General features: G+C 47.1%; 1 protein-coding gene across 2 annotated transcripts in view; it reads right to left on the reverse strand.

Moving 5' to 3' along the window:
* Window positions 1-27,915, reverse strand: part of gmpr (guanosine monophosphate reductase) — a 43,565-nt gene that overhangs the window by 8,868 nt on the left and 6,782 nt on the right. The window contains exons 2-8 of one of the 2 annotated variants that reach the window (XM_020475025.2): window positions 27,131-27,250; window positions 26,922-27,005; window positions 26,580-26,753; window positions 25,457-25,538; window positions 25,067-25,173; window positions 24,163-24,205; window positions 22,217-22,376 (exon numbers count right to left, since the gene is read on the reverse strand). In XM_020475025.2, the coding sequence (XP_020330614.2) occupies window positions 22,217-22,376; window positions 24,163-24,205; window positions 25,067-25,173; window positions 25,457-25,538; window positions 26,580-26,753; window positions 26,922-27,005; window positions 27,131-27,250 (770 nt within the window). The remainder of the gene's footprint in view (window positions 1-22,216; window positions 22,377-24,162; window positions 24,206-25,066; window positions 25,174-25,456; window positions 25,539-26,579; window positions 26,754-26,921; window positions 27,006-27,130; window positions 27,251-27,915) is intronic. The other variant, XM_031793172.1, reaches the window with a different exon arrangement.

Consider the following 27,915-nt stretch of genomic DNA (forward strand, 5'->3'; position numbering starts at 1 on the left):
CATGCAATGGATCATTTAGCAGGCCCCCTCACAGTTACATCCAACAGGTCATTTAGCAGGACCCCTCACAGTTACATCCAACAGGTCATTATCAGGCCCCCTCACAGTAACATTCAATAGATCATTTAGCAGGCCCCCTCACAGTTGCATCCAACAGGTCATTTAGCAGGTCCCCTCACAGTTACATGCAATGGATCATTTAGCAGGCCCCCTCACAGTTACATCCAACAGGTCATTTAGCAGGCCCCCTCACAGTTGCATTCAACAGGTCCTTTGCAGGCCCCCTCACAGTAACATTCAACAGGTCATTTAGCAGGCCCCTCACATTAACATGCAATAGATCATTTAGCAGGCCCCCTCACAGTAACATTTAACAGGTCATTTAGCAGGCCCCTCACATTAACATGCAATAGATCATTTAGCAGGCCCCCTCACAGTTACATCCAACAGGTCATTTAGCAGGTCCCCTCACAGTTACATGCAATGGATCATTTAGCAGCCCCCCTCACAGTTACATCCAACAGGTCATTTAGCAGGACCCCTCACAGTTACATCCAACAGGTCATTTATCAGGCCCCCTCACAGTAACATTCAATAGATCATTTAGCAGGCCCCCTCACAGTTGCATTCAACAGGTCCTTTGCAGGCCCCCTCACAGTAACATTCAACAGGTCATTTAGCAGGCCCCTCACATTAACATGCAATAGATCATTTAGCAGGCCCCCTCACAGTAACATTTAACAGGTCATTTAGCAGGCCCCTCACATTAACATGCAATAGATCATTTAGCAGGCCCCCTCACAGTTACATTCAACAGGTCATTTAGCAGGCCCCCTCACAGTTACATCAAACAGGTCGTTTAGCAGGCCCCCTCACAGTAACATTCAACAGGTCATTTAGCAGCCCCCTCACAGTAACATTCAACAGGTCATTTAGCAGGCCCCCTCACAGTTACATCCAACAGGTCATTTAGCAGGCCCCCTCACAGTAACATTCAACAGGTCATTTAGCAGGCCCCCTCACAGTTACATCCAACATGTCATTAGCAGGCCCCCTCACAGTAACATCCCTCAGGTCATTTATCAGGCCCCCTCACAGTAACATTCAACAGGTCATTTAGGGCCCCCCTCACAGTTACATGCAATAGATCATTTAGCAGGCCCCCTCACAGTTACATCCAACAGGTCATTCACAGGCCCCCTCACAGTAACATTCAACAGGTAATTTAGGGGCCCCCTCACAGTAACATTCAATAGATCATTCAGCAGGCCCCCTCACAGTAACATTCAACAGGTCAATTAGCAGGCCCCCTCACAGTAACATCCAATAGATCATTAGCAGGCCCCCTCACAGTTACATGCAATGGATCAATTAGCAGGCCCCCTAACAGTAACATCCAACAGGTCATTTAGCAGGCCCCCTCACGGTAACATTCAACAGGTCATTTAGCAGGCCCCCTCACAGTTACATCCAACAGGTCATTTAGCAGGCCCCCTCACAGTTACATCCAACATGTCATTTAGCATGCCCCCTCACAGTAACATCCAACAGGTCATTTAGCAGGTCCCCTCACAGTAACATTCAACAGGTCATTTAGGGCCCCCCTCACAGTTACATGCAATAGATCATTTAGCAGGCCCCCTCACAGTTACATCCAACAGGTCATTCGCAGGCCCCCTCACAGTAACATTTAACAGGTCATTTAGCAGGCCCCTCACATTAACATGCAATAGATCATTTAGCAGGCCCCCTCACAGTAACATTTAACAGGTCATTTAGCAGGCCCCTCACATTAACATGCAATAGATCATTTAGCAGGCCCCCTCACAGTTACACCAAACTGGTCATTTAGCAGGCCCCCTCACAGTTACATGCAATAGATCATTTAGCAGGCCCCCTCACAGTTACATTCAACAGGTCATTTAGCAGGCCCCCTCACAGTTACATCAAACAGGTCGTTTAGCAGGCCCCCTCACAGTAACATTCAACAGGTCATTTAGCAGCCCCCTCACAGTAACATTCAACAGGTCATTTAGCAGGCCCCCTCACAGTTACATCCAACAGGTCATTTAGCAGGCCCCCTCACAGTAACATTCAACAGGTCATTTAGCAGGCCCCTCACATTAACATGCAATAGATCATTTAGCAGGCCCCCTCACAGTAACATTTAACAGGTCATTTAGCAGGCCCCTCACATTAACATGCAATAGATCATTTAGCAGGCCCCCTCACAGTTACACCAAACTGGTCATTTAGCAGGCCCCCTCACAGTTACATGCAATAGATCATTTAGCAGGCCCCCTCACAGTTACATTCAACAGGTCATTTAGCAGGCCCCCTCACAGTTACATCAAACAGGTCGTTTAGCAGGCCCCCTCACAGTAACATTCAACAGGTCATTTAGCAGCCCCCTCACAGTAACATTCAACAGGTCATTTAGCAGGCCCCCTCACAGTTACATCCAACAGGTCATTTAGCAGGCCCCCTCACAGTTACATCCAACATGTCATTTAGCAGGCCCCCTCACAGTAACATCCCTCAGGTCATTTATCAGGCCCCCTCACAGTAACATTCAACAGGTAATTTAGGGCCCCCCTCACAGTAACATCCAGCAGGTCATTTAGCCGGTCCCCTCACAGTTACATCCAACAGGTCATTTATCAGGCCCCCTCACAGTAACATTCAATAGATAATTAAGCAGGCCCCCTCACAGTTGCATTCAACAGGTAATTTAGCCGGCCCCCTCACAGTAACATTCAACAGGTCATTTAGCAGGCCCCCTCACAGTAACATCCAACAGGTCATTTAGCAGGCCCCCTCACATTAACGTTCAATAGATAATTTAGTAGGCCCCCTCACAGTAACATCCAACAGGTAATTTAGCAGGCCCCCTCACGGTAACATTCAACAGGTCATTTAGCAGGCCCCTCACATTAACATGCAATAGATCATTTAGCAGGCCCCCTCACATTAACATTCAATAGATCATTCAGCAGGCCCCCTCACAGTTACATCCAACAGGTCATTTAGCAGGCCCCCTCACAGTAACATTCAACAGGTCATTTAGCAGGCCCCCTCACAGTTACATCCAACAGGTCATTTAGCAGGCCCCCTCACAGTAACATTCAACTGGTAATTTAGGGGCCCCCTCACAGTAACATTCAATAGATCATTCAGCAGGCCCCCTCACAGTTGCATTCAACAGGTAATTTAGGGGCCCCCTCACAGTAACATTCAATAGATCATTCAGCAGGCCCCCTCACAGTAACATTCAACAGGTCAATTAGCAGGCCCCCTCAAAGTAACATCCAATAGATCATTCAGCAGGCCCCCTCACAGTTACATCCAACAGGTCAATTAGCAGGCCCCCTCACAGTTACATGCAATGGATCATTTAGCAGGCCCCCTCACAGTTACATTCAACAGGTCATTTAGCAGGCCCCCTCACAGTTGCATCCAACAGGTCATTTATCAGGCCCCCTCACAGTAACATTCAATAGATCATTTAGCAGGCCCCTCACAGTAACATTCAACAGGTCATTTAGCAGGCCCCCTCACAGTAACATCCAACAGGTCTTTTAGCAGGCCCCCTCACATTAACATTCAACAGGTCATTTAGCAGGCCCCCTCACAGTTACATCCAACAGGTCATTTAGCAGGACCCCTCACAGTTACATCCAACAGGTCATTTATCAGGCCCCCTCACAGTAACATTCAATAGATAATTTAGCAGGCCCCCTCACAGTTGCATCCAACAGGTCATTTAGCAGGCCCCCTCACAGTTGCATTCAACAGGTCATTTGCAGGCCCCTTCACAGTAACATTCAACAGGTCAATTAGCAGGCCCCTCACATTAACATGCAATAGATCATTTAGCAGGCCCCCTCACAGTAACATTTAACAGGTCATTTAGCAGGCCCCTCACATTAACATGCAATAGATCATTTAGCAGGCCCCCTCACAGTTACACCAAACTGGTCATTTAGCAGGCCCCCTCACAGTTACATGGAATAGATCATTTCGCAGGCCCCCTCACAGTTACATCCAACAGGTCATTTAGCAGGCCCCCTCACAGTTACATCAAACAGGTCGTTTAGCAGGCCCCCTCACAGTAACATTCAACAGGTCATTTAGCAGCCCCCTCACAGTAACATTCAACAGGTCATTTAGCAGGCCCCCTCACAGTTACATCCAACAGGTCATTTAGCAGGCCCCCTCACAGTAACATTCAACAGGTCATTTAGCAGGCCCCTCACATTAACATGCAATAGATCATTTAGCAGGCCCCCTCACAGTAACATTTAACAGGTCATTAGCAGGCCCCTCACATTAACATGCAATAGATCATTCAGCAGGCCCCCTCACAGTTACATGCAATGGATCAATTAGCAGGCCCCCTCACAGTAACATCCAATAGATCATTTAGCAGGCCCCTTCACAGTTACATCCAACAGGTCATTTAGCAGGCCCCCTCACAGTTACATGCAATGGATCATTTAGCAGGCCCCCTCACAGTTACATTCAACAGGTCATTTAGCAGGCCCCCTCACAGTTGCATCCAACAGGTCATTTATCAGGCCCCCTCACAGTAACATTCAATAGATCATTTATCAGGCCCCTCACAGTAACATTCAACAGGTCATTTAGCAGGCCCCCTCACAGTAACATCCAACAGGTCTTTTAGCAGGCCCCCTCACATTAACATTCAACAGGTCATTTAGCAGGCCCCCTCACAGTTACATCCAACAGGTCATTTAGCAGGCCCCCTCACAGTTACATGCAATGGATCAATTAGCAGGTCCCCTCACAGTTACATGCAATGGATCATTTAGCAGGCCCCCTCACAGTTACATCCAACAGGTCATTTAGCAGGACCCCTCACAGTTACATCCAACAGGTCATTTATCAGGCCCCCTCACAGTAACATTCAATAGATCATTTAGCAGGCCCCCTCACAGTAACATTCAATAGATCATTTAGCAGGCCCCCTCACAGTTACATCCAACAGGTCATTTAGCAGGTCCCCTCACAGTTACATGCAATGGATCATTTAGCAGGCCCCCTCACAGTTACATCCAACAGGTCATTTAGCAGGCCCCCTCACAGTTGCATTCAACAGGTCCTTTGCAGGCCCCCTCACAGTAACATTCAACAGGTCATTTAGCAGGCCCCTCACATTAACATGCAATAGATCATTTAGCAGGCCCCCTCACAGTAACATTTAACAGGTCATTTAGCAGGCCCCTCACATTAACATGCAATAGATCATTTAGCAGGCCCCCTCACAGTTACACCAAACTGGTCATTTAGCAGGCCCCCTCACAGTTACATGCAATAGATCATTTAGCAGGCCCCCTCACAGTTACATTCAACAGGTCATTTAGCAGGCCCCCTCACAGTTACATCAAACAGGTCGTTTAGCAGGCCCCCTCACAGTAACATTCAACAGGTCATTTAGCAGCCCCCTCACAGTAACATTCAACAGGTCATTTAGCAGGCCCCCTCACAGTTACATCCAACAGGTCATTTAGCAGGCCCCCTCACAGTAACATTCAACAGGTCATTTAGCAGGCCCCCTCACAGTTACATCCAACATGTCATTTAGCAGGCCCCCTCACAGTAACATCCCTCAGGTCATTTATTAGGCCCCCTCACAGTAACATTCAACAGGTAATTTAGGGCCCCACTCACAGTAACATTCAATAGATAATTTTGCAGGCCCCCTCACAGTTGCATTCAACAGGTCATTTAGCAGGCCCCCTCACAGTAACATCCAACAGGTCATTTAGCAGGTCCCCTCACAGTTACATCCAACAGGTCATTTATCAGGCCCCCTCACAGTAACATTCAATAGATAATTAAGCAGGCCCCCTCACAGTTGCATTCAACAGGTAATTTAGCCGGCCCACTCACAGTAACATTCAACAGGTCATTTAGCAGGCCCCCTCACAGTAACATCCAACAGGTCATTTAGCAGGCCCCCTCACATTAACGTTCAATAGATCATTTAGCAGGCCCCCTCACAGTAACATCCAACAGGTAATTTAGCAGGCCCCCTCACGGTAACATTCAACAGGTCATTTAGCATGCCCCTCACATTAACATGCAATAGATCATTTAGCAGGCCCCCTCACATTAACATTCAATAGATCATTCAGCAGGCCCCCTCACAGTTACATCCAACAGGTCATTTAGCAGGCCCCCTCACAGTAACATTCAACAGGTCATTTAGCAGGCCCCCTCACAGTTACATCCAACAGGTCATTTAGCAGGCCCCCTCACAGTAACATTCAACTGGTAATTTAGGGGCCCCCTCACAGTAACATTCAATAGATCATTCAGCAGGCCCCCTCACAGTTGCATTCAACAGGTCATTTAGCAGGCCCCCTCACAGTAACATTCAACAGGTCATTTAGCAGGCTCCCTCACAGTAACATTCAACAGGTCAATTAGCAGGCCCCCTCACAGTAACATCCAATAGATCATTAGCAGGCCCCCTCACAGTTACATCCAACAGGTCATTTAGCAGGCCCCCTCACAGTTACATGCAATGGATCAATTAGCAGGCCCCCTCACAGTAACATCCAATAGATCATTTAGCAGGCCCCCTCACAGTAACATTCAACAGGTCATTTAGCAGGCCTCCTCACAGTAACATCCAACAGGTCTTTAGCAGGCCCCCTCACATTAACATTCAATAGATCATTTAGCAGCCCCCCCACAGTAACATCCAACAGGTAATTTAGCAGGCCCCCTCACAGTAACATTCAACAGGTAATTTAGGGGCCCCCTCACAGTAACATTCAATAGATCATTCAGCAGGCCCCCTCACAGTTGCATTCAACAGGTCATTTAGCAGGCCCCCTCACAGTAACATTCAACAGGTCATTTAGCAGGCTCCCTCACAGTAACATTCAACAGGTCAATTAGCAGGCCCCCTCACAGTAACATCCAATAGATCATTAGCAGGCCCCCTCACAGTTACATCCAACAGGTCATTTAGCAGGCCCCCTCACAGTTACATGCAATGGATCAATTAGCAGGCCCCCTCACAGTAACATCCAATAGATCATTTAGCAGGCCCCCTCACAGTAACATTCAACAGGTCATTTAGCAGGCCTCCTCACAGTAACATCCAACAGGTCTTTAGCAGGCCCCCTCACATTAACATTCAATAGATCATTTAGCAGCCCCCCCACAGTAACATCCAACAGGTAATTTAGCAGGCCCCCTCACGGTAACATTCAACAGGTCATTTAGCAGGCCCCCTCACAGTTACATCCAACAGGTCATTTAGCAGGCCCCCTCACAGTTACATGCAATGTATCAATTAGCAGGCCCCCTCACAGTAACATCCAATAGATCATTTAGCAGGCCCCCTCACAGTTACATCCAACAGGTCATTTAGCAGGCCCCCTCACAGTTGCATCCAACAGGTCATTTATCAGGCCCCCTCACAGTTACATGCAATGGATCAATTAGCAGGCCCCCTCACAGTAACATCCAATAGATCATTTAGCAGGCCCCCTCACAGTTACATCCAACAGGTCATTTAGCAGGCCCCCTCACAGTTGCATCCAACAGGTCATTTATCAGGCCCCCTCACAGTAACATTCAATAGATCATTTATCAGGCCCCTCACAGTAACATTCAACAGGTCATTTAGCAGGCCCCCTCACAGTAACATCCAACAGGTCTTTTAGCAGGCCCCCTCACATTAACATTCAACAGGTCATTTAGCAGGCCCCCTCACAGTTACATCCAACAGGTCATTTAGCAGGCCCCCTCACAGTTACATGCAATGGATCAATTAGCAGGTCCCCTCACAGTTACATGCAATGGATCATTTAGCAGGCCCCCTCACAGTTACATCCAACAGGTCATTTAGCAGGACCCCTCACAGTTACATCCAACAGGTCATTTATCAGGCCCCCTCACAGTAACATTCAATAGATCATTTAGCAGGCCCCCTCACAGTTACATCCAACAGGTCATTTAGCAGGTCCCCTCACATTAACATGCAATAGATCATTTAGCAGGCCCCCTCACAGTAACATTTAACAGGTCATTTAGCAGGCCCCTCACATTAACATGCAATAGATCATTTAGCAGGCCCCCTCACAGTTACACCAAACTGGTCATTTAGCAGGCCCCCTCACAGTTACATGCAATAGATCATTTAGCAGGCCCCCTCACAGTTACATTCAACAGGTCATTTAGCAGGCCCCCTCACAGTTACATCAAACAGGTCGTTTAGCAGGCCCCCTCACAGTAACATTCAACAGGTCATTTAGCAGCCCCCTCACAGTAACATTCAACAGGTCATTTAGCAGGCCCCCTCACAGTTACATCCAACAGGTCATTTAGCAGGCCCCCTCACAGTAACATTCAACAGGTCATTTAGCAGGCCCCCTCACAGTTACATCCAACATGTCATTTAGCAGGCCCCCTCACAGTAACATCCCTCAGGTCATTTAGCAGGCCCCCTCACAGTAACATTCAACAGGTAATTTAGGGCCCCACTCACAGTAACATTCAATAGATAATTTTGCAGGCCCCCTCACAGTTGCATTCAACAGGTCATTTAGCAGGCCCCCTCACAGTAACGTCCAACAGGTCATTTAGCAGGTCCCCTCACAGTTACATCCAACAGGTCATTTATCAGGCCCCCTCACAGTAACATTCAATAGATAATTAAGCAGGCCCCCTCACAGTTGCATTCAACAGGTAATTTAGCCGGCCCACTCACAGTAACATTCAACAGGTCATTTAGCAGGCCCCCTCACAGTAACATCCAACAGGTCATTTAGCAGGCCCCCTCACATTAACGTTCAATAGATAATTTAGCAGGCCCCCTCACTGTAACATCCAACAGGTAATTTAGCAGGCCCCCTCACGGTAACATTCAACAGGTCATTTAGCATGCCCCTCACATTAACATGCAATAGATCATTTAGCAGGCCCCCTCACATTAACATTCAATAGATCATTCAGCAGGCCCCCTCACAGTTACATCCAACAGGTCATTTAGCAGGCCCCCTCACAGTAACATTCAACAGGTCATTTAGCAGGCCCCCTCACAGTTACATCCAACAGGTCATTTAGCAGGCCCCCTCACAGTAACATTCAACTGGTAATTTAGGGGCCCCCTCACAGTAACATTCAATAGATCATTCAGCAGGCCCCCTCACAGTTGCATTCAACAGGTCATTTAGCAGGCCCCCTCACAGTAACATTCAACAGGTCATTTAGCAGGCTCCCTCACAGTAACATTCAACAGGTCAATTAGCAGGCCCCCTCACAGTAACATCCAATAGATCATTAGCAGGCCCCCTCACAGTTACATCCAACAGGTCATTTAGCAGGCCCCCTCACAGTTACATGCAATGGATCAATTAGCAGGCCCCCTCACAGTAACATCCAATAGATCATTTAGCAGGCCCCCTCACAGTAACATTCAACAGGTCATTTAGCAGGCCTCCTCACAGTAACATCCAACAGGTCTTTAGCAGGCCCCCTCACATTAACATTCAATAGATCATTTAGCAGCCCCCCCACAGTAACATCCAACAGGTAATTTAGCAGGCCCCCTCACGGTAACATTCAACAGGTCATTTAGCAGGCCCCCTCACAGTTACATCCAACAGGTCATTTAGCAGGCCCCCTCACAGTTACATGCAATGGATCAATTAGCAGCCCCCCTCACAGTAACATCCAATAGATCATTTAGCAGGCCCCCTCACAGTTACATCCAACAGGTCATTTAGCAGGCCCCCTCACAGTTGCATCCAACAGGTCATTTATCAGGCCCCCTCACAGTTACATGCAATGGATCAATTAGCAGGCCCCCTCACAGTAACATCCAATAGATCATTTAGCAGGCCCCCTCACAGTTACATCCAACAGGTCATTTAGCAGGCCCCCTCACAGTTGCATCCAACAGGTCATTTATCAGGCCCCCTCACAGTAACATTCAATAGATCATTTATCAGGCCCCTCACAGTAACATTCAACAGGTCATTTAGCAGGCCCCCTCACAGTAACATCCAACAGGTCTTTTAGCAGGCCCCCTCACATTAACATTCAACAGGTCATTTAGCAGGCCCCCTCACAGTTACATCCAACAGGTCATTTAGCAGGCCCCCTCACAGTTACATGCAATGGATCAATTAGCAGGTCCCCTCACAGTTACATGCAATGGATCATTTAGCAGGCCCCCTCAGTTACATCCAACAGGTCATTTAGCAGGACCCCTCACAGTTACATCCAACAGGTCATTTATCAGGCCCCCTCACAGTAACATTCAATAGATCATTTAGCAGGCCCCCTCACAGTTACATCCAACAGGTCATTTAGCAGGTCCCCTCACAGTTACATGCAATGGATCATTTAGCAGGCCCCCTCACAGTAACATCCAACAGGTCATTTAGCAGGCCCCCTCACAGTTGCATTCAACAGGTCATTTAGCAGGCCCCCTCACAGTAACATTCAACAGGTCATTTAGCAGGCCCCTCACATTAACATGCAATAGATCATTTAGCAGGCCCCCTCACAGTAACATTTAACAGGTCATTTAGCAGGCCCCTCACATTAACATGCAATAGATCATTTAGCAGGCCCCCTCACAGTTACACCAAACTGGTCATTTAGCAGGCCCCCTCACAGTTACATGCAATAGATCATTTAGCAGGCCCCCTCACAGTTACATTCAACAGGTCATTTAGCAGGCCCCCTCACAGTTACATCAAACAGGTCGTTTAGCAGGCCCCCTCACAGTAACATTCAACAGGTCATTTAGCAGCCCCCTCACAGTAACATTCAACAGGTCATTTAGCAGGCCCCCTCACAGTTACATCCAACAGGTCATTTAGCAGGCCCCCTCACAGTAACATTCAACAGGTCATTTAGCAGGCCCCCTCACAGTTACATCCAACATGTCATTTAGCAGGCCCCCTCACAGTAACATCCCTCAGGTCATTTAGCAGGCCCCCTCACAGTAACATTCAACAGGTAATTTAGGGCCCCACTCACAGTAACATTCAATAGATAATTTTGCAGGCCCCCTCACAGTTGCATTCAACAGGTCATTTAGCAGGCCCCCTCACAGTAACGTCCAACAGGTCATTTAGCAGGTCCCCTCACAGTTACATCCAACAGGTCATTTATCAGGCCCCCTCACAGTAACATTCAATAGATAATTAAGCAGGCCCCCTCACAGTTGCATTCAACAGGTAATTTAGCCGGCCCACTCACAGTAACATTCAACAGGTCATTTAGCAGGCCCCCTCACAGTAACATCCAACAGGTCATTTAGCAGGCCCCCTCACATTAACGTTCAATAGATAATTTAGCAGGCCCCCTCACTGTAACATCCAACAGGTAATTTAGCAGGCCCCCTCACGGTAACATTCAACAGGTCATTTAGCATGCCCCTCACATTAACATGCAATAGATCATTTAGCAGGCCCCCTCACATTAACATTCAATAGATCATTCAGCAGGCCCCCTCACAGTTACATCCAACAGGTCATTTAGCAGGCCCCCTCACAGTAACATTCAACAGGTCATTTAGCAGGCCCCCTCACAGTTACATCCAACAGGTCATTTAGCAGGCCCCCTCACAGTAACATTCAACTGGTAATTTAGGGGCCCCCTCACAGTAACATTCAATAGATCATTCAGCAGGCCCCCTCACAGTTGCATTCAACAGGTCATTTAGCAGGCCCCCTCACAGTAACATTCAACAGGTCATTTAGCAGGCTCCCTCACAGTAACATTCAACAGGTCAATTAGCAGGCCCCCTCACAGTAACATCCAATAGATCATTAGCAGGCCCCCTCACAGTTACATCCAACAGGTCATTTAGCAGGCCCCCTCACAGTTACATGCAATGGATCAATTAGCAGGCCCCCTCACAGTAACATCCAATAGATCATTTAGCAGGCCCCCTCACAGTAACATTCAACAGGTCATTTAGCAGGCCTCCTCACAGTAACATCCAACAGGTCTTTAGCAGGCCCCCTCACATTAACATTCAATAGATCATTTAGCAGCCCCCCCACAGTAACATCCAACAGGTAATTTAGCAGGCCCCCTCACGGTAACATTCAACAGGTCATTTAGCAGGCCCCCTCACAGTTACATCCAACAGGTCATTTAGCAGGCCCCCTCACAGTTACATGCAATGGATCAATTAGCAGGCCCCCTCACAGTAACATCCAATAGATCATTTAGCAGGCCCCCTCACAGTTACATCCAACAGGTCATTTAGCAGGCCCCCTCACAGTTACATGCAATGGATCATTTAGCAGGCCCCATCACAGTAACATTCAACAGGTCATTTAGCAGGCCCCCTCACAGTTACATCCAACAGGTCATTTAGCAGGCCCCCTCACAGTAACATTCAACCGGTAATTTAGGGGCCCCCTCACAGTAACATTCAATAGATCATTTAGCAGGCCCCCTCACAGTTACATCCAACAGGTCATTTAGCAGGTCCCCTCACAGTTACATGCAATGGATCATTTAGCAGGCCCCCTCACAGTAACATCCAACAGGTCATTTAGCAGGCCCCCTCACAGTTGCATTCAACAGGTCATTTAGCAGGCCCCCTCACAGTAACATTCAACAGGTCATTTAGCAGGCCCCTCACATTAACATGCAATAGATCATTTAGCAGGCCCCCTCACAGTAACATTTAACAGGTCATTTAGCAGGCCCCTCACATTAACATGCAATAGATCATTTAGCAGGCCCCCTCACAGTTACACCAAACTGGTCATTTAGCAGGCCCCCTCACAGTTACATGCAATAGATCATTTAGCAGGCCCCCTCACAGTTACATTCAACAGGTCATTTAGCAGGCCCCCTCACAGTTACATCAAACAGGTCGTTTAGCAGGCCCCCTCACAGTAACATTCAACAGGTCATTTAGCAGCCCCCTCACAGTAACATTCAACAGGTCATTTAGCAGGCCCCCTCACAGTTACATCCAACAGGTCATTTAGCAGGCCCCCTCACAGTAACATTCAACAGGTCATTTAGCAGGCCCCCTCACAGTTACATCCAACAGGTCATTTATCAGGCCCCCTCACAGTAACATCCCTCAGGTCATTTAGCAGGCCCCCTCACAGTAACATTCAACAGGTAATTTAGGGCCCCACTCACAGTAACATTCAATAGATAATTTTGCAGGCCCCCTCACAGTTGCATTCAACAGGTCATTTAGCAGGCCCCCTCACAGTAACGTCCAACAGGTCATTTAGCAGGTCCCCTCACAGTTACATCCAACAGGTCATTTATCAGGCCCCCTCACAGTAACATTCAATAGATAATTAAGCAGGCCCCCTCACAGTTGCATTCAACAGGTAATTTAGCCGGCCCACTCACAGTAACATTCAACAGGTCATTTAGCAGGCCCCCTCACAGTAACATCCAACAGGTCATTTAGCAGGCCCCCTCACATTAACGTTCAATAGATAATTTAGCAGGCCCCCTCACTGTAACATCCAACAGGTAATTTAGCAGGCCCCCTCACGGTAACATTCAACAGGTCATTTAGCATGCCCCTCACATTAACATGCAATAGATCATTTAGCAGGCCCCCTCACATTAACATTCAATAGATCATTCAGCAGGCCCCCTCACAGTTACATCCAACAGGTCATTTAGCAGGCCCCCTCACAGTAACATTCAACAGGTCATTTAGCAGGCCCCCTCACAGTTACATCCAACAGGTCATTTAGCAGGCCCCCTCACAGTAACATTCAACTGGTAATTTAGGGGCCCCCTCACAGTAACATTCAATAGATCATTCAGCAGGCCCCCTCACAGTTGCATTCAACAGGTCATTTAGCAGGCCCCCTCACAGTAACATTCAACAGGTCATTTAGCAGGCTCCCTCACAGTAACATTCAACAGGTCAATTAGCAGGCCCCCTCACAGTAACATCCAATAGATCATTAGCAGGCCCCCTCACAGTTACATCCAACAGGTCATTTAGCAGGCCCCCCTCACAGTTACATGCAATGGATCAATTAGCAGGCCCCCTCACAGTAACATCCAATAGATCATTTAGCAGGCCCCCTCACAGTAACATTCAACAGGTCATTTAGCAGGCCTCCTCACAGTAACATCCAACAGGTCTTTAGCAGGCCCCCTCACATTAACATTCAATAGATCATTTAGCAGCCCCCCCCACAGTAACATCCAACAGGTAATTTAGCAGGCCCCCTCACGGTAACATTCAACAGGTCATTTAGCAGGCCCCCTCACAGTTACATCCAACAGGTCATTTAGCAGGCCCCCTCACAGTTACATGCAATGGATCAATTAGCAGGCCCCCTCACAGTAACATCCAATAGATCATTTAGCAGGCCCCCTCACAGTTACATCCAACAGGTCATTTAGCAGGCCCCCTCACAGTTACATGCAATGGATCATTTAGCAGGCCCCATCACAGTAACATTCAACAGGTCATTTAGCAGGCCCCCTCACAGTTACATCCAACAGGTCATTTAGCAGGCCCCCTCACAGTAACATTCAACCGGTAATTTAGGGGCCCCCTCACAGTAACATTCAATAGATCATTCAGCAGGCCCCCTCACAGTTGCATTCAACAGGTCATTTAGCAGGCCCCCTCACAGTAACATTCAACAGGTCATTTAGCAGGCCCCCTCACAGTAACATTCAACAGGTCAATTAGCAGGCCCCCTCACAGTAACATCCAATAGATCATTTAGCAGGCCCCCTCACAGTTACATCCAACAGGTCATTGAGCAGGCCCCCTCACAGTTACATGCAATGGATCAATTAGCAGGCCCCCTCACAGTAACATGCAATGGATCAATTAGCAGGCCCCCTCACAGTTACATCCAACAGGTCATTTAGCAGGTCCCCTCACAGTTACATGCAATGGATCATTTAGCAGGCCCCCCTCACAGTTACATTCAACAGGTCATTTAGCAGGCCCCCTCACAGTTACATCCTACAGGTCATTTATCAGGCCCCCTCACAGTAACATTCAATAGATCATTTAGCAGGCCACCTCACAGTTGCATTCAACAGGTCATTTAGCTGGCCCCCTCACAGTTGCATTCAACAGGTAATTTAGCCGGCCCACTCACAGTAACATTCAACAGGTCATTTAGCAGGCCCCCTCACAGTAACATCCAACAGGTCATTTAGCAGGCCCCCTCACATTAACGTTCAATAGATAATTTAGCAGGCCCCCTCACTGTAACATCCAACAGGTAATTTAGCAGGCCCCCTCACGGTAACATTCAACAGGTCATTTAGCATGCCCCTCACATTAACATGCAATAGATCATTTAGCAGGCCCCCTCACATTAACATTCAATAGATCATTCAGCAGGCCCCCTCACAGTTACATCCAACAGGTCATTTAGCAGGCCCCCTCACAGTAACATTCAACAGGTCATTTAGCAGGCCCCCTCACAGTTACATCCAACAGGTCATTTAGCAGGCCCCCTCACAGTAACATTCAACTGGTAATTTAGGGGCCCCCTCACAGTAACATTCAATAGATCATTCAGCAGGCCCCCTCACAGTTGCATTCAACAGGTCATTTAGCAGGCCCCCTCACAGTAACATTCAACAGGTCATTTAGCAGGCTCCCTCACAGTAACATTCAACAGGTCAATTAGCAGGCCCCCTCACAGTAACATCCAATAGATCATTAGCAGGCCCCCTCACAGTTACATCCAACAGGTCATTTAGCAGGCCCCCTCACAGTTACATGCAATGGATCAATTAGCAGGCCCCCTCACAGTAACATCCAATAGATCATTTAGCAGGCCCCCTCACAGTAACATTCAACAGGTCATTTAGCAGGCCTCCTCACAGTAACATCCAACAGGTCTTTAGCAGGCCCCCTCACATTAACATTCAATTGATCATTTAGCAGCCCCCCCACAGTAACATCCAACAGGTAATTTAGCAGGCCCCCTCACGGTAACATTCAACAGGTCATTTAGCAGGCCCCCTCACAGTTACATCCAACAGGTCATTTAGCAGGCCCCCTCACAGTTACATGCAATGGATCAATTAGCAGGCCCCCTCACAGTAACATCCAATAGATCATTTAGCAGGCCCCCTCACAGTTACATCCAACAGGTCATTTAGCAGGCCCCCTCACAGTTACATGCAATGGATCATTTAGCAGGCCCCATCACAGTAACATTCAACAGGTCATTTAGCAGGCCCCCTCACAGTTACATCCAACAGGTCATTTAGCAGGCCCCCTCACAGTAACATTCAACCGGTAATTTAGGGGCCCCCTCACAGTAACATTCAATAGATCATTTAGCAGGCCCCCTCACAGTAACATTCAACAGGTCATTTAGCAGGCCCCCTCACAGTAACATTCAACAGGTCATTTAGCAGGCCCCCTCACAGTAACATTCAACAGGTCAATTAGCAGGCCCCCTCACAGTAACATCCAATAGATCATTTAGCAGGCCCCCTCACAGTTACATCCAACAGGTCATTGAGCAGGCCCCCTCACAGTTACATGCAATGGATCAATTAGCAGGCCCCCTCACAGTAACATGCAATGGATCAATTAGCAGGCCCCCTCACAGTTACATCCAACAGGTCATTTAGCAGGTCCCCTCACAGTTACATGCAATGGATCATTTAGCAGGCCCCCCTCACAGTTACATTCAACAGGTCATTTAGCAGGCCCCCTCACAGTTACATCCAACAGGTCATTTATCAGGCCCCCTCACAGTAACATTCAATAGATCATTTAGCAGGCCACCTCACAGTTGCATTCAACAGGTCAATTAGCTGGCCCCCTCACAGTAACATTCAACAGGTCATTTAGCAGGCCCCCTCACAGTAACATCCAACAGGTCTTTTAGCAGGCCCCATCACAGTAACATTCAACAGGTCATTTAGCAGGCCCCCTCACAGTTACATCCAACAGGTCATTTAGCAGGCCCCCTCACAGTAACATTCAACCGGTAATTTAGGGGCCCCCTCACAGTAACATTCAATAGATCATTCAGCAGGCCCCCTCACAGTTGCATTCAACAGGTCATTTAGCAGGCCCCCTCACAGTAACATTCAACAGGTCATTTAGCAGGCCCCCTCACAGTAACATTCAACAGGTCAATTAGCAGGCCCCCTCACAGTAACATCCAATAGATCATTTAGCAGGCCCCCTCACAGTTACATCCAACAGGTCATTGAGCAGGCCCCCTCACAGTTACATGCAATGGATCAATTAGCAGGCCCCCTCACAGTAACATGCAATGGATCAATTAGCAGGCCCCCTCACAGTTACATCCAACAGGTCATTTAGCAGGTCCCCTCACAGTTACATGCAATGGATCATTTAGCAGGCCCCCCTCACAGTTACATTCAACAGGTCATTTAGCAGGCCCCCTCACAGTTACATCCTACAGGTCATTTATCAGGCCCCCTCACAGTAACATTCAATAGATCATTTAGCAGGCCACCTCACAGTTGCATTCAACAGGTCATTTAGCTGGCCCCCTCACAGTTGCATTCAACAGGTAATTTAGCCGGCCCACTCACAGTAACATTCAACAGGTCATTTAGCAGGCCCCCTCACAGTAACATCCAACAGGTCATTTAGCAGGCCCCCTCACATTAACGTTCAATAGATAATTTAGCAGGCCCCCCTCACTGTAACATCCAACAGGTAATTTAGCAGGCCCCCTCACGGTAACATTCAACAGGTCATTTAGCATGCCCCTCACATTAACATGCAATAGATCATTTAGCAGGCCCCCTCACATTAACATTCAATAGATCATTCAGCAGGCCCCCTCACAGTTACATCCAACAGGTCATTTAGCAGGCCCCCTCACAGTAACATTCAACAGGTCATTTAGCAGGCCCCCTCACAGTTACATCCAACAGGTCATTTAGCAGGCCCCCTCACAGTAACATTCAACTGGTAATTTAGGGGCCCCCTCACAGTAACATTCAATAGATCATTCAGCAGGCCCCCTCACAGTTGCATTCAACAGGTCATTTAGCAGGCCCCCTCACAGTAACATTCAACAGGTCATTTAGCAGGCTCCCTCACAGTAACATTCAACAGGTCAATTAGCAGGCCCCCTCACAGTAACATCCAATAGATCATTAGCAGGCCCCCTCACAGTTACATCCAACAGGTCATTTAGCAGGCCCCCTCACAGTTACATGCAATGGATCAATTAGCAGGCCCCCTCACAGTAACATCCAATAGATCATTTAGCAGGCCCCCTCACAGTAACATTCAACAGGTCATTTAGCAGGCCTCCTCACAGTAACATCCAACAGGTCTTTAGCAGGCCCCCTCACATTAACGTTCAATTGATCATTTAGCAGCCCCCCCACAGTAACATCCAACAGGTAATTTAGCAGGCCCCCTCACGGTAACATTCAACAGGTCATTTAGCAGGCCCCCTCACAGTTACATCCAACAGGTCATTTAGCAGGCCCCCTCACAGTTACATGCAATGGATCAATTAGCAGGCCCCCTCACAGTAACATCCAATAGATCATTTAGCAGGCCCCCTCACAGTTACATCCAACAGGTCATTTAGCAGGCCCCCCTCACAGTTACATGCAATGGATCATTTAGCAGGCCCCATCACAGTAACATTCAACAGGTCATTTAGCAGGCCCCCTCACAGTTACATCCAACAGGTCATTTAGCAGGCCCCCTCACAGTAACATTCAACCGGTAATTTAGGGGCCCCCTCACAGTAACATTCAATAGATCATTTAGCAGGCCCCCTCACAGTAACATTCAACAGGTCATTTAGCAGGCCCCCTCACAGTAACATTCAACAGGTCATTTAGCAGGCCCCCTCACAGTAACATTCAACAGGTCAATTAGCAGGCCCCCTCACAGTAACATCCAATAGATCATTTAGCAGGCCCCCTCACAGTTACATCCAACAGGTCATTGAGCAGGCCCCCTCACAGTTACATGCAATGGATCAATTAGCAGGCCCCCTCACAGTAACATGCAATGGATCAATTAGCAGGCCCCCTCACAGTTACATCCAACAGGTCATTTAGCAGGTCCCCTCACAGTTACATGCAATGGATCATTTAGCAGGCCCCCCTCACAGTTACATTCAACAGGTCATTTAGCAGGCCCCCTCACAGTTACATCCAACAGGTCATTTATCAGGCCCCCTCACAGTAACATTCAATAGATCATTTAGCAGGCCACCTCACAGTTGCATTCAACAGGTCAATTAGCTGGCCCCCTCACAGTAACATTCAACAGGTCATTTAGCAGGCCCCCTCACAGTAACATCCAACAGGTCTTTTAGCAGGCCCCCTCACATTAACATTCAATAGATCATTTAGCAGCCCCCCCACAGTAACATCCAACAGTTAATTTAGCAGGCCCCCTCACGGTAACATTCAACAGGTCATTTAGCAGGCCCCCTCACAGTTACATCCAACAGGTCATTTAGCAGGCCCCCTCACAGTTACATGCAATGGATCAATTAGCAGGCCCCCTCACAGTAACATCCAATAGATCATTTAGCAGGCCCCCTCACAGTTACATCCAACAGGTCATTTAGCAGGTCCCCTCACAGTTACATCCAACAGGTCATTTATCAGGCCCCCTCACAGTAACATTCAATAGATCATTTAGCAGGCCCCCTCACAGTTGCATTCAACAGGTCATTTAGCTGGCCCCCTCACGGTAACATTCAACAGGTCATTTAGCAGGCCCCCTCACAGTTACATCCAACAGGTCATTTAGCAGGCCCCCTCACAGTTACATGCAATGGATCAATTAGCAGGCCCCCTCACAGTAACATCCAATAGATCATTTAGCAGGCCCCCTCACAGTTACATCCAACAGGTCATTTAGCAGGTCCCCTCACAGTTACATGCAATGGATCATTTAGCAGGCCCCATCACAGTAACATTCAACAGGTCATTTAGCAGGCCCCCTCACAGTTACATCCAACAGGTCATTTAGCAGGCCCCCTCACAGTAACATTCAACCGGTAATTTAGGGGCCCCCTCACAGTAACATTCAATAGATCATTCAGCAGGCCCCCTCACAGTTGCATTCAACAGGTCATTTAGCAGGCCCCCTCACAGTAACATTCAACAGGTCATTTAGCAGGCCCCCTCACAGTAACATTCAACAGGTCAATTAGCAGGCCCCCTCACAGTAACATCCAATAGATCATTTAGCAGGCCCCCTCACAGTTACATCCAACAGGTCATTGAGCAGGCCCCCTCACAGTTACATGCAATGGATCAATTAGCAGGCCCCCTCACAGTAACATCCAATAGATCATTTAGCAGGCCCCCTCACAGTTGCATTCAACAGGTCATTTAGCTGGCCCCCTCACGGTAACATTCATCAGGTCATTTAGCAGGCCCCCTCACAGTTACATCCAACAGGTCATTTAGCAGGCCCCCTCACAGTTACATGCAATGGATCAATTAGCAGGCCCCCTCACAGTAACATCCAATAGATCATTTAGCAGGCCCCCTCACAGTTACATCCAACAGGTCATTTAGCAGGTCCCCTCACAGTTACATGCAATGGATCATTTAGCAGGCCCCATCACAGTAACATTCAACAGGTCATTTAGCAGGACCCCTCACAGTTACATCCAACAGGTCATTTAGCAGGCCCCCTCACAGTAACATTCAACCGGTAATTTAGGGGCCCCCTCACAGTAACATTCAATAGATCATTCAGCAGGCCCCCTCACAGTTGCATTCAACAGGTCATTTAGCAGGCCCCCTCACAGTAACATTCAACAGGTCAATTAGCAGGCCCCCTCACAGTAACATCCAATAGATCATTTAGCAGGCCCCCTCACAGTTACATCCAACAGGTCATTGAGCAGGCCCCCTCACAGTTACATGCAATGGATCAATTAGCAGGCCCCCTCACAGTAACATCCAATAGATCATTTAGCAGGCCCCCTCACAGTTACATCCAACAGGTCATTTAGCAGGTCCCCTCACAGTTACATGCAATGGATCATTTAGCAGGCCCCCTCACAGTTACATTCAACACGTCATTTAGCAGGCCCCCTCACAGTTACATCCAACAGGTCATTTATCAGGCCCCCTCAAAGTAACATCAATAGATCATTTAGCAGGCCACCTCACAGTTGCATTCAACAGGTCATTTAGCTGGCCCCCTCACAGTAACATTCAACAGGTCATTTAGCAGGCCCCCTCACAGTAACATCCAACAGGTCTTTAGCAGGCCCCCTCACATTAACATTCAATAGATCATTTAGCAGCCCCCCCACAGTAACATCCAACAGTTAATTTAGCAGGCCCCCTCACGGTAACATTCAACAGGTCATTTAGCAGGCCCCCTCACAGTTACATCCAACAGGTCATTTAGCAGGCCCCCTCACAGTTACATGCAATGGATCAATTAGCAGGCCCCCTCACAGTAACATCCAATAGATCATTTAGCAGGCCCCCTCACAGTTACATCCAACAGGTCATTTAGCAGGTCCCCTCACAGTTACATCCAACAGGTCATTTATCAGGCCCCCTCACAGTAACATTCAATAGATCATTAGCAGGCCCCCTCACAGTTGCATTCAACAGGTCATTTAGCTGGCCCCCTCACAGTAACATTCAACAGGTCATTTAGCAGGCCCCCTCACAGTAACATCCAACAGGTCTTTTATCAGGCCCCCTCACATTAACATTCAATAGATCATTCAGCAGGCCCCCTCACAGTAACATCCAACAGGTAATTTAGCAGGCCCCCTCACGGTAACATTCAACAGGTCATTTAGCAGGCCCCCTCACAGTTACATCCAACATGTCATTTATCACGCCCCCTCACCGTAACATTCAATAGATCATTTAGCAGGCCCCCTCACAGTAACATCCAACAGGTAATTTAGCAGGCCCCCTCACAGTAACATTCAACAGGTCATTTAGCAGGCCCCCTCACAGTAACATTCAACGGGTCATTTAGCAGGCCCCCTCACAGTAACATCCAATAGATCATTTAGCAGGCCCCCTCACAGTTACATCCAACAGGTCATTTAGCAGGCCCCCTCACAGTTACATCCAACAGGTCATTTATCAGGCCCCCTCACCGTAACATTCAATAGATCATTTTTCCGGCCCCCTCACAGTAACATCCAACAGGTAATTTAGCATGCTCTTGCCCATATTGACAGATAGTGGTTGGTAAGTGACTGTGTCTCACCTGTACTCAGCCACTCCCCCTACGTATTTCTTCATGGCGGTGTCTGAGCTCATCCCGTAGAACAGCTTGACCTTCTTGCCATCCTTCTGGACGACCTCACCCAGACACTGGTCGTGTCCCGCCAGCATGCCCCCCATCATCACAAAGTCAGCCCCTGCACCTGTGGATGAGGATGGAAGCCAATCAGCAACCAGCCATGGACAAGATCAGGTAGTTCAAAATGGTGTCTCCTCGTTGAACAAGGCCCTGCTGTAACTTATTATGGCTGCAGGGGCAGTATTGAGTAGCTTGGATGAAAGGTGCCCAGAGTAAACGGCCTGCTCCTCAGTCCCAGTTGCTAATATATGCATATTATTATTAGTATTGGATATAAAACACTCTGAAGTTTCTAAATCTGTTTGAATGATGTCTGTGAGTATAACAGAACTCGAATGGCAGGCAATAACCTGAGAAGAAATCCAAACAGGAAGTGGGAAATCTGAGGTTGGTCGATTTTCAACCCAGCCCCTATTGAATACACAGTGGGATATTGGTTGTGTTGCACTTCCTAAGGCTTCCACTAGATGTCAACCGTCTTTAGAAACTTGAATGAGGCTTCTACTGTGATGTGGGGCCGGATGGGAGCTGTTTGAGTCAGTGGTCTGGCAGAGAGCCAGGTCCTGGTCATGTGCATTTCACATGATAGCGACCTGCGTTCCATGGCTTTTCTACAGACAATGGAATTCTCCGGTTGGAATGTTATTGAAGATTTATGATAACAACATCCTAAAGATTGATTCTATATTTAGTTTGAAATGTTTCTAAGACCTGTAATATAACTTTCGGAAGTTTTCGTCCGACATTCGGCTGGACCTCCACGAGCGTTTGGATAGGTGTACTAAACGCCCTAACAAAAGTAGCTACTTGGACATAAATAATGGACATTATCAAACAAAACAAACATTTATTGTGGAACTAGGATTCCTGGGAGTGCATTCTGATGAATATCATCAAAGGTAAGGGAATACTTATAATGTTATTTCTGATTTCTGTTGACTCCAACATGGCGGATATTTTTTTTCTTTTTCTGAGCCCGTCTCAGATTATTGCATGGTTTGCTTTTTCCGTCATTTAAAAAAAGAATCTGACACAGCTGTTGCATTAGGGAGAGGTATATCTATATTTCCATGTCTAACAATTGTATTTTCATCGACATTTATCATGAGTATTTCTGTAAAATTATATGGCTCTGCAATATCACCGGATGTTTTTGGAACTAGTGAACATAACGCGCCAATGTATACTGAGATTTTTTTATATAAATATGAACTTTATCAAACAAAACATACATGTATTGTGTAACATGAAGTCCTATGAGTGTCATCTGATGAAGATCATCAAAGGTTAGTGAAGAATTTTATCTCTATTTGTGCTTTTTGTGACTTCTCTCTTTGGCTGGAAAAATGGCTGTGTTTTTCTGTGAGTTGGTGGTGACCTAACATAATCGTTTGTGGTGCTTTCGCTGTAAAGCCTATTTGAAAAATCGGACTCTGTGGTGGGATTAACAATAAGATTACCTTTAAAATGGTATAAAATACATGTATGTTTGAGGAATTTTAATTATGAGATTTCTGTTGTTTTGAATTTGGCGCCCTACACTTTCACTGACTGTTGTCATATCGATCCCGTTAACGGGATTGCAGCCCTAAGAAGTTTTAATATAGTCTAACGACCATTCACGCTCGATGTACTAACGGCTGTTATGAAGTCAGGTGGTTCTGTTAGGATAGTGTCTGCTGGTTTTTGTTTTTTCCTTCCAATTAAGACCTAGACAACCAGGTGAGGGGAGTTCCTTACTAATCAGTGACCTTAATTCATCAATCAAGTACAAGGGATGAGCGAAAACCTGCAGACACTAAGCCCTCTGGTGGAATGTGTTTGACACGTGTGTTAGGGGGTCCACATACCGAAAGCTTTAGCCACGTCGCCTGGGCAACTGCAGCCACCATCCTGTGGAAGAGAAGGACATTGTTGGTGTTGTCCAGCTTTTAGATTTTAATGTGGTCATCACTTTGGAATTTCAATAATGGTTAAGAGCGTTGGGCCAGTAACCGAAAGGTTGCTAGATCGAATCCCCACGCTGACAAGGTAAATATCTGTCATTATGCCCTGAACAAGGCAGTTAGCCCACTGATCATAGGCCGTCATTGTAAATAAGAATTTGTTCTTAGCTGACTTGCCTATTTAAAAAAAGGTCAAATAAAAATGTTTGCTTCTTTCTATTTGCAAGACTAATACCGCCCTCTAGAGGTAACACGTTGCTACAGAGATCGCACCAAAATGTGTTTGTCATGGCTGCTTCTGTATTACTAACAAAAAGAGAGATGCCTCAAAAACCTGTCATCCAATACTTTGTCAGTCCCTGACCCAACCCCAAGACAACTTAATAGAGAGATGACTCAAACAACTGTCATCCAATACTTTGTCAGTCCCTGACCCAACCCCAAGACAACTTAATAGAGAGATGACTCAAACAACTGTCATCCAATACTTTGTCAGTCCCTGACCCAACCCCAAGACAACTTAATAGAGAGATGACTCAAACAACTGTCATCCAATACTTTGTCAGTCCCTGACCCAACCCCAAGACAACTTAATAGAGAGATGACTCAAACAACTGTCATCCAATACTTTGTCAGTCCCTGACCCAAACCCAAGACAACTTAATAGAGAGATGACTCAAACAACTATCATCCAATACTTTGTCAGTCCCTGACCCAACCCCAAGACAACTTAATAGAGAGATGACTCAAACAACTGGATAGCATATCTACAGTCTAGTGTGTGTATTCAAAGGGGGGGGGGTCTCACTGAGATAATATGTCCCTTGAGGCCGTGGGCGGAATCTGCACACTCGATAACAGCGCTGAGCTGAGGGTAGCCCACCCCAGTCTTGATACGGGTGGTGCACACTGAGCCTGTCAATAGAGACGTTATTCATTATTACTGTTACATATCAAAGAAGTTCATTAATACAACACCATAATATAGTCTATTGTAATTCCTCACCCCGGTCATTACAACATCCCTTTATGCTACATTAGAGGATTTATTGAATGTCTTTGTTTGTTGCCCGAAGCAGTTAGGTAGCTTGGCGTGTGTGTAGAGATGGAACTGATGTGGACAGTCTCCTTGCCTCCGGGAACACTTAGATTTATGCACCCACCTTGCCAGGGGGAACACTTAGACTGACGCACCCACCTGGCCCGATGCCCACTTTGATGATGTCAGCACCAGAGAGAATGAGCTCCTCCACCATCTCCCCTGTTACCACGTTACCAGCCTGCGCATGCACACACACACACACGCACGCAAGAACGCACACACACACACACAGGGAAAATAAAGAGACACAGGCCTCCAGGTTAGATAATAGTAATTATTAGGACACTTCTGTCTTGTTAAACAGATTGAGGAACAACCTCAAACCCTCCATGACCTTTTAGAAGGTACAACCTCATACCCTCCATGAACTTTTAGAAGGAACAACCTCACACCCTCCATGACCTTTTAGAAGGAACAACCTCACACCCTCCATGACCTTTTAGAAGGAACAACCTCATACCCTCCATGACCTTTTAGAAGGAACAACCTCACACCCTCCATTACCTTTTATAAGGAACAACCTCACACCCTCCATGACCTTTTAGAAGGTACAACCTCACACCCTCCATGACCTTTTAGAAGGTACAACCTTATACCCTCCATGACCTTTTAGAAGGAACAACCTCACACCCTCCATGACCTTTTAGAAGGTACAACTTCATACCCTCCATGACCTTTTAGAAGGTACAACCTCACACCTTTCGTGACCTATTTAAATTCTTTATACATACATACATGAAGCAAGCAGAAGACATAAAACAAACTGTTGTGGTTGACTAAGGCTGTGTTTATACAGGCAGCCCAATTCTGATATTTTGCCCAGCTATTAGCGCAGCTTTTGCCCAGCTATTGTGTAAAGAGAGATCTTTGCCATGTGTAGATGCAATGGCTACAATGTGGGCACAATCAGAATGTGGATAAGATCAGGAAAAAAGGACGCATGTTAGAACCAGGTATAAACAAGGCAATGGTAACTATCAAGGGCTCAAGACTTGAATGGCAAACTATTTCCTGATCATCCGCCGGCTAAAGATAGATCATGATGTGGACACATAATACATAGAAACCTGGATTAAACTATATATATTTTGTATATCTGTATTCGTGTTTGCTCAAATGTATTATTAATAAACAAAGAACATTTGATCACCAAAAAATGTATGCTGACTAAGCTAAAATCCATAAAGAATAGTTAAAATGCAGAGAACTCTCATCTTACCATGATGGTGTGTTTGGGGAACTTGTCCCTGACGGTTTTCACGAATTCCACAAAGTACTCTGAGTAACCGTTGGCAACGTCCAGACAGATGTATTTTATGTCAGGGATAGCCTCCAAGATCTCACACAGTCTCTCTAGATCAGCCTTACCGCTGCCAGAGCTGGCTGCTATGTGCTGGAGGTCAACAATACAATAATGTAGTATGAGCAATTCATTCAATCTAAACACTTCATTACTCCCCAAGGGGAAATGACTTTAGTACTTTACAAGCCTCAGACACCATAGACGATGTTCACACCATTGGGGACATGAAAGAGTATCTGTGGGGACTTCCTGTTTTACCTCTAAGCATTCTGGGTGGTTGACTGCAAAGGTCTTCCACTCATCCAGTGAGTAGTGCTTCTGCATAGCCGTGAAGAGTGTGTGCTGGAGGGAGATATGGAGAGAGAGTCAGTCAGTCTGTCAGTCTGTCCATTTATCCGTCAGTCAGTCAGTCAGTCAGCCAGTCAGAGTGGGATGAAAGTGAAAGGCTGTCAGTGTGTTACTCTCACCTTGCTGAGGACCCGGGCCATCTCAAAGGTCCCTGTGGTGTCCATGTTGGCAGCGATGATGGGGATGCCATGGTAGGTCTGCTTAGAGTTACGGAATGTGAACGTCCTTGCCAGGTCAACCTGAAAGCATTGAGATATATGTTTATTTAGCATGCAGACACAAGTGGACATCAAGCCAGGGTTAGGGTTAGTGATATCCTGTCGTCATGTGAAGGCCTTTCTGGGCTTGAGTTAAACTGAGTGGAGTATGAGTCAGCTCAGTGCTACGGTTACAACCAGGCTTGGGCCCGAGGCCAAGCCAGGAGCTCAATTTAATCACCCCCCAGAACAGAGGAGGTGGATAAGGGATGTAATACAATGATGGACCTGATTAAATGGGGACCTCCTCCACAGGGTTCTTCATGATTAGGGATCTTTGACCGCAGCCTGGATAACCTATTTTTAGAGGAAGTCTAAGTACAGCACATCATGCAGGCAAAAAACACAAGTTATTAAAACATCCGTATTACTTGCTGAAAGGTAAAAGCTACCTGATTCCACCTGATACCAATCGACTGTACCTTCATCTCCCTGACCCAAAGTACAGGCCAAGGCCTTTGATAAACACACAGTAGGATGGGTTACATACGGTACACCAGCGTGAGGGTGAAGCTTCAGGCTTTATCCAACTCACAATATGTGTCTGTGCTGCTGAGACAGAGAACACTTCACTGTGTTGAAGGGGATGTGCTGAATCATTTAGATTAGCTCTGGCAGCCTGTAACCGGACGCCTAGTGATCTCAGA

The sequence above is a fragment of the Oncorhynchus kisutch genome, linkage group LG17 (assembly GCF_002021735.2).
Source record: "Oncorhynchus kisutch isolate 150728-3 linkage group LG17, Okis_V2, whole genome shotgun sequence".
Classification (NCBI taxonomy): Eukaryota; Metazoa; Chordata; class Actinopteri; order Salmoniformes; family Salmonidae; genus Oncorhynchus; species Oncorhynchus kisutch.